This window comes from Passer domesticus, chromosome 11 (genome assembly GCF_036417665.1).
Source record: "Passer domesticus isolate bPasDom1 chromosome 11, bPasDom1.hap1, whole genome shotgun sequence".
In the NCBI taxonomy this organism is placed as follows: Eukaryota; Metazoa; Chordata; class Aves; order Passeriformes; family Passeridae; genus Passer; species Passer domesticus.
The window spans coordinates 8,628,199-8,636,073 of NC_087484.1; the positions used below are offsets into that span (position 1 = coordinate 8,628,199).

At 45.4% G+C, this 7,875-nt stretch overlaps 1 protein-coding gene and 1 long non-coding RNA gene across 10 annotated transcripts in view; one reads left to right on the forward strand and one right to left on the reverse strand.

Annotated features, from left to right (window-relative positions):
- Positions 1 to 3,886, forward strand: part of ABCC5 (ATP binding cassette subfamily C member 5) — a 43,461-nt gene extending 39,575 nt beyond the window's left edge. For all 8 annotated transcript variants that reach the window (XM_064385483.1, XM_064385482.1, XM_064385484.1 and 5 more), the window contains 3 exons: positions 357 to 470; positions 1,524 to 1,688; positions 2,362 to 3,886. In XM_064385483.1, coding sequence (XP_064241553.1) covers positions 357 to 470; positions 1,524 to 1,688; positions 2,362 to 2,463 — 381 coding nt within the window. In that variant the 3' untranslated portion in view covers positions 2,464 to 3,886. The remainder of the gene's footprint in view (positions 1 to 356; positions 471 to 1,523; positions 1,689 to 2,361) is intronic.
- Positions 1,186 to 7,515, reverse strand: LOC135278741 (uncharacterized). 2 transcript variants are annotated; one of them, XR_010346158.1, is made up of 4 exons: positions 7,028 to 7,515; positions 4,458 to 5,155; positions 2,343 to 3,850; positions 1,186 to 1,815 (listed from the first exon to the last, which is right to left on the reverse strand). It is a non-coding gene; the product is annotated as an uncharacterized LOC135278741 (long non-coding RNA). The 2 variants fall into 2 exon arrangements; XR_010346157.1 differs by having other exon boundaries at positions 1,186 to 1,819.
- Positions 7,516 to 7,875: the final 360 nt, after the last annotated feature.

The following is a 7,875-nucleotide window of genomic DNA, read 5'->3' on the forward strand; positions in this document are numbered from 1 at the left end:
AGAGTGCTGCTTCATCACAGGGACTCTTAGGGTGTTAAAACATTTCAAATTATATTTTTTGTATGTGCCTCAGGTGTGCATTCTACATTTCCATTTGTGACTGTACATGTCATATGTGCAAATTTATACTGAACTTAAAGCCTGCCCTTTGCAAGGCCCTCTCAGTAAGTCTTGCTGCCATGACATTTCCAGTTCTTTTTCATGTAAGTCAGGTGGCAGGTATGGCTGCAGGAATTCCTGCAGGGACTGGGTTCACTCTTCTGCTGGTGACAAAGATTGTCAGGAGATCTGTTTGTGTTTATATGATTTTGTGCAGTGCTCTAAGATTTTTATTTTGCCTCTTCTTTCCCACACAGGTTGCACAGCTGCCTATGAAACTTGATTCAGAAGTGATGGAAAATGGGGAGAACTTTTCTGTTGGAGAGAGACAGTTATTGTGTATAGCAAGAGCTCTGCTGCGTCGTTGCAAGGTGAGCACAGCAGGGAGAGGAATAGCTAGAGATACCAGAATTATAGGATTAAACAAGCCTTTTTTTGTGCTGAATTCTTTCTGTCTCTCAGAAGAATCACACCAATGATTATTGCAACCCAGAGAGGTGTAAGGTTAAAACAAGCAGGAAGGTATCTGTAACCAGCTCCTGTAATGTCCTGGCATTGGAAAGGAATTGCTCCTAAGTGCTAACAGTAGTGTGTCAGACAATAATCTCTTCAGTGTCCTGTTACTGGGGAACATCAGATTCTTCCCTTTTTCCACCTTTTTGTGAATGTGAGCCAAGCGTTTTTCTTCTACATGGTGCTCCACTAAAATGTGGTCTCCAAGTGGAATTTGGGACCATGCTCTGCCAGCCAAGTGAAAGATTTTGCGGGAATGGAAAACAAACAATAATTACAGTTAGAAAGGACTTTTGGATTGAGATTGATCAGGATTCTGGTTTTAACAACCTTTTTTCTGAAATGTGACATATCATAATATTTTAAAGTTCACTATGCATCTGTTTTTAAAGTCAGACTACTCAGCAGAAGTTACTGCTGTCTCTGCAGTACCTGCACAAAGCGTGTTCAGTTTTGACAAGAAATCAGTCCAAATCAGGTTATGTTGGAGGGGAAGAAACTTTTTACCCAGCGTAAGAAAGCTATTAAGCCTAGTCTGTATTGACTCATTCCAGGAGGAATGTCACTACCAGGGATGTGTCAAGCAGAATTTTTACCAGTAAATTGGGATTCATCTGTGGAATATAAAACTGGAAGTAGTAGAAACTTAAAGGCCGGGTTATAACCCATGTGTAGCTCTAGGATGTGACAATAAAAATGTAAGTGTCATCTGTAGGCTTTGTTGAAGATAATTACATAGAGGAAACTGAAAGGGTACTTGCAAAACCTGTGTTTGTGCCCACAACTCTGTAAGGATTGCCAGCTGTGACAACACTTGGCTGTGACCCTTCTGCCCCCTCTATATGTATTTTTATATTCAGGGAGGGAAGGTGTGACCATGGGTAACAGCCAGAATTCTGTGCTGCTTTCAGATATTGATCCTGGATGAAGCAACAGCTGCTATGGACACAGAGACAGACTTACTGATCCAGGAGACCATCAGAGAGGCGTTTGCAGACTGCACTATGTTAACGATCGCTCACCGCCTGCACACGGTCCTGGGCTGCGATCGCATCATGGTGCTAACACAGGGACAGGTGAGCAGGGAGCCTCTCTGCCTCTGGTCTGCTGGTGCCACTGAACTGAGGGAACAGCTGCACTGCAGGGTAGAAAATCCTCTGTTCATTCATATCCTTGGTAATAAGAGTCCAGTAGAATCAGTTGCTGCCTGTGACAAGATCAAAGATGGCAAAATTTCTTTTTCACACCAGGAAAGTACCATAGAATAACAGTCTGTCTTTAAAAATCTCTGAGCCTTCCTTTGTACATTAATTCTGAGATGGGCAGTAACATAAACATCTCTGCTGGGGCTCAGTGGCAGTTTCCCATTACTTTCATAAAGCCCTGTGCCATCAAGCACACCTATGGCAGATACTTCACATATTTTTCAGGCTTCCATTTGAGGGCCATAAACAGTTAAATGCAAGCACATTGGGCAAGGCTCCTTAAAGGTAGAGAAATCAAAAGCCCATAGCATATGCCTCTGCCAGAACCACCAGAGGTTGCTTCTGCTGGGCTACTTCAGTTTCTGAGCCAGTTTGAAGCATTCCAGGTTACAGTATCCCTAAATGCAGGTACTTTCACTGCCTGGTGTCTCTCCTAAAGATGAATGCTGTGTTTTCCACTCTTTCACATCACAAGTCCAAGGGGTGGAAGTCAATTCTCTGCTGCATTTTACTGACATACTTTACCTGCCTTGTTTGGTTTCAGGTAGTGGAATTCGACACCCCGACTGCCCTTCTGGCCAACGAGAACTCGCGCTTCTATGCTATGTTTGCTGCTGCAGAGAACAAGGTTGCTGTCAAGGGCTGAAATTCAGGGCAAAGTCACTTTAATTTTGGAGAGCTACGCTCCCTGCCTGTGGCAGGCCAGCTCTTCCTCCTCCTCGCAGATTATTGTCTTTTCATCTTTTAATTTTTAGCACAATGTGTCAAGCCAGAGAGTTTTAAAAACCATGTCAGAAGAACTCATGTTTTTATTATTGTATTTATTCCATACTACTAATTTTTTGTTATTAAATGCACTCTACAAATGGCTCAGGGAGCCATAGTTATAAATGTATCAGAGGCCTATAATGAAGCTTTATACATGTAGCTATATCTATACATAATTCTGTATATAGCCTATATTTACAGTGGAAATGTAAGCTGTTTATTTTATATTAAAATAAGCACTGTATTAATAACAGTGCATATTCTTTTCTATCATTTTTGTACAGTTTATGGTACCAGAGATCTGGCTTTGTTATCGGACTGTATCAGACAATGTTTTGTCTTTTACAGTTCGTCTTTTCCTAGTGCCGGATTTTCTGCGTGTCTGAGTGGAAGTGAAGCTTTGCAATAGTGTCCTTTATTGTCACATCTTTGTCTAGCGCAGCAGAGAAGAGCTCTGTGGTGTAACTATTGCATTGTAATTTATCAGAGCTATTTGGGGCATTGCTAATGCTCACCACGGCAGCGGCTGCTGCTTCCCATGATGCTTTTCCAAAGCAGGGTTTTCAGTGATCCGAATGGAGAACCACTCCTGGGTCACATTAAGGCCTTGTATTTTTTCAGTGTCCTGACACAGTATTTCTTACTGTATCAGCAGAGTTTATTTTAATGCAAGCAAGCCCAAGCTCTTCCTGCTTCGCTGATCTAACACAACCAAAATCTTACTGTTTGTGGAATGATCTGTAACAAAGTAATCATAAAGTTCAAATTGTACCCTGTATGCTGGCAGGAAAGCCTTTTCAGAGTTGCTTCAGCTGACTGACTCTTTATCTTGAAGCTGCTAACACTCCTCAGAGGTTTAGGTTGGCTTTCTCTGGCATGGGTAACACTAACTCTTTGTTCTGCTCACTTAAACTAAGATTAATCAACATGGATATTCCTGTTTCTTTCTTGCACACTTGTTAAGGAAGCAGTCCTCGACCCCACGTCTTCTGGAACCTGAAAGGGGTTCCTGTTGATCAGGATGTAACACTGGTGTAGGACATGGTTTTCTTACTGTAAATGACCTACCTCAGGTTACTGGGTCCTGCGTAGTGCGTTGCCATGATCACTGTACACCATCCCTGTTTTTGGGACCTGTGGCCCGGGGGACACAGTCGTTCCTGTGATAGCTGTGACTTATTGAATGGTCAGCGTTGCATGTCTTTGTCAACTTGGACATTTTGTAGCCTTAGCATGTTTGCAAAATGTCTCATTGAGGCAGAAATCTGAAAAGTAAATAAAACTATTTTGGGTTTTGTAAATTTTATTGGTGTAAGTGGTTTGTTTTTGGGCACATAAAGAACTTTGCACCTTTTTGAGCCCTGGGGAGAAGGTTTGCAGGCTTTGGGTTTTTATTTTCCTTGTCATGCATCATGGTCTGATCTTTCTTCCTTCAGAGTAAAGGTGTTTCTTTAAAAGTGTAGTGGGTGATTTTTGTGCCCTCCAGCATCGGGGTAGCTTGCAAATGTTGAGTAGTACAGGGAGTAATAATTTATAGTACAAGTATTCAAGCCAAATAGAAGGGCTGAGGTCATGTGGAAGACCTTCTTAGGCTCAGATTTTCCATTTTCTTTACCTGAAAGCACTACTGTTTGTGGAGTGACATGACTGCAAAGCCACAGAAAGAAGCATTTCTACCTACCAGTACCACAGGCAAATTGTGGTATTAACAGAGCTTGCACTGTAGCTTGAAGTAGCACAAAGCATTGTTGTGATTGTTCTTAACTCGTGTCCAAAGCAAGAATTAACAAGCACAGACCTTACCCTACTCACAGGCCTGGAGTTTACCCCATGGACTTCAATATTCCCCTTGAAGGAAATGGGCTAATGTACCTGGTTCTGCGTGCTGCTGGGGTCAGTGTGTGGCTTCACTTTGCAGCTAAGGCTGAGCTAATGGCAGTCTAGGCAAAAGGGGAGCCATCCTGATCTTATCCTCCTTCTTCTTCCAGGCTGGGACTTCCTCTTCCCTTCCCGATGCCAGCAGTGGCCCTTGTGTGGTCCAGTTCAGAAAGCTAAGTTGCAGAAAGCAGGAATGCTGTACAAAGGAGGAGACAGGAAGGCACCACCCACAGGAAGGGAGGTGAAGTGGGGCTGCTCTTCAGTCGGTGCTGGCTGTAGCAGTAGCATAGGTGTGAGAGGGAGCTGCTCGGTGTCCACTGCCCCGAACTGCTGCTTCCCAGTTACACTCTGACTAAGAGCTGAATCTTTGCTGCAGCTCTGGCCAGCTGAAACAGCTCAGCAAGGGGTCAGACAAGGGTCTGTGGTGGAGCAGGTGAACAGTCATCTGTGAATAGCAGGGATTAGCTGAACCATTTTGTTAAACCTTGGCTGCAACACTGTTACTTTGGAATTAAAGATGGAGACTGACAGAAGGAAATGTTCTTTCTGTTGTGATCACTTCTGTGCTTCATTTGGCACTGGTCTCACAGGTGTACTGAAGTATTGCTGCTCACAGGGGCAGCTGTAATTTTTTTACTGACTTTCATCCCGAACCACAGGAGCAAGCTGAGGCCTGGCCAAGGGCCCTGTCACTGAATTGGAAAGAAGAAACATTAATATTTACTGACTGAAATATCTGTGTTGTTGGAGTATTCTGCAAGAGGTTGATGATGATGATTGGAATGTTCAGGAGTTGGACTCTGCTGTAGAATTTATAGTATGACATACAGAGAAGACTTCATCCTATGAATCCCACACTGGGATTGGGACAGAGACTTTCTTTAAAGAGATCCTACCCAAAATAGCATGGAGATAGCACATGTTTCTGTTCTGGTTTAATATCAGCTGGCAACTAAACCCCACACAGTCCTGTGGGATGGGGGAGAGAATTGAAAGGGTGAAAGCTAGAATACTTGAGAGTTGGGATGAAGACACTTTAATAGGGAAAGCAGAAGCTACAAAAGCAAAGCAAAACAAAGAACTCATTGCCCACTTCTCATGGGCAGCTGTTTCCATGAAAGCAGGGCTCCATTGTGTGTAATGGTGACTTGGGAAAACAAGCACCATCATTGAATTTCCCCTCCTTTCTCTCCAGCTTTTTTAATGCCATGTGGTCTGGAATATCTCTGTGGTCAGTTGGGGCAGCTGTCCCTGCTGTGTCCACTCCCATCTCCCTGAGCACCCTCAGCCTCCTTGCTGGTCAGATGGGGAACAGAAATGTCCTTGGCTCTGTGCAAGCCCCGCTCAGCAACAGCTATACAACATCCCTGAATTATCAACACTGTTCTCAGCACCAACCCCAAACACAGCCTGATACCAGCTACTGTGAAGAAAACTTACTCTAGCCCAGCCAAAATCAGCACATCTTACAGCAAAGGCTGTGGTCCAAGACCAGCAGGTGTGCAAAAGGAGAGATTTGCCTGGGATAACTGGTAACTATTGTTCTCTGGAGTTTTCATTACATCAGTTTTGCTTATTCTGTCCAAACACTGTGAGTGCAGCTGATATTGATTAATTATCAAAAGTTTAGAGCCTCTTCAAGAAATTGTTTTATTCCTCATCTTATCTGTCTGATGAGTGGACACACTGCACTTGCTTGGGGCTTCAACCAAAGCACAGGTAGGATTCTTCTAAAATTACTGTGGAGGTAACATGCAGTTAGATTGGTGTAATCAGGCCCTAAAGTTGTCCTGGCTTGAGCACCTGAGGACATTTCACCCTTATCTGGGGAAGGTCGTGCAGGGTCAGATCCTGAGGTTTCTGGGGCTGTGCTTTGCCCACCAGCTGTAGATGAAAGCTGTGTCAAACAGGCTTAGTGCATCACTGGAAACAAAATTGGAGGGAGCCAAATTTTTTCAAAAGGCAACTGGTACAAGTGTGAGAGGGTGTCAGAAGGATAAAAGTAGGACATTTGGTTTATTAAAGGAGGATGTGGACAGCAAAAATGTCAGGACAAAATTTTTTTCTTAGTTACAAGGGGATTTATTGTAAAGGCAAAATTTCTTTTTGAAGGTGCTTGAAAACACTGAGAAAGTGCAGAGTGCTGTATGCAGCAACCAAAGAGCTTGAGTGCTAATTTGTTATTTTTTACTGCAACTGTAGCATGTGTTTTGCTATATATAAGTGATTACACAAAGGTTTTCTTTAGATTCAGGTCGGTGGAGGGTGATATTGTGATTTGTTTAACCCTTGGTTGGGCCAGTAACTGCAGCCACAAAGTGCTGAGGCCACAGTTTGTGCCTCTGGTGTGATGATGCAGTGGAAACTGAGCTGGAATTTGGTGCAGATGCTGCAGTTGTTAGTGTAAGGCCTGGGAGGCTTTCAGAGTGTACCACTGTGGATTCATTAAACCCACAACCATGTGAGAAATGCTCCTGTCTTGTCCAAAATATGTGCCTTGGAGCCTCATCAGGCAGTGAGGTAGGCAAAGCATAACAGTGAAAATTAGAATGAAAATAACTTACAGAAGTGTCATTACGTGGGGCAGAGACTGCACTTCTCTTGGGCTGGTGGGAGTGCAAATCACAGTTACTTGCACACACCTCCTTCCTTCCAGCTTGCTGACTCCTGCTGTTGCCACGCAGAGAAACAAGTGCTTGTACAAAGCTGATAACTTTGTGATTTCTGCCCTTTCCCGTTTAGGAAGGCAGCAGTAGAGGGCGTGTGATTGATGACCCCGAGTTCTAGGGAACAGTAAAACACATTTAGTTTGACCTGGGTTCTGGGGCCAGTTTGCAGTGAGAGCTGGAGGCAGGAAACTACGGGCAGAGCAGCTGGGAGAGAAGGGGTTTAAAAAACGGGTGTGGGGGGATGCAGGGAGAAGGGAGGCTGTTTAGGGTTAGCTGTGAGCTCGATGTGGGGGTGTGACCGGAGGAGTGAGAAAGCCAAACTAGCTAGGGGTGGGATGAGGGTGCAAGAATCAGCCCTGCTGGGAGCCTGGGCTGGAGGGTTGCGGTGTCTGCCGTGGAACGCTGAAAGTGAGGCATTCAGAGCTGGCCGTGAGGGCACGGGAGGGATCCGAGCGGGGCGTTGTGGCCGCGCCCAGAGCAGGAGCGCTGGGATCGGTGTGTCCGGGCTGTGGGGAGCGGAGGGAAGCTCCGTGTGGGCCGGTTCAAGCTGCCCTGTGCCAGGGGCACGGCTGGGCGGAGCCGCTGCCGCGCAGGGCGGGCGGCAAGCGCGGGTACCCCGGATACGCACGCCCGTGAGTGAGGGAAGGCACGAAGGCACGAGTGCAGGCACGAATGCCCGCTGCTCTCGGGAGCGGTGCCGCTCTCCGGGGCTATCCCGGTGCCCGCCGTGTGTCCGGCCGTGC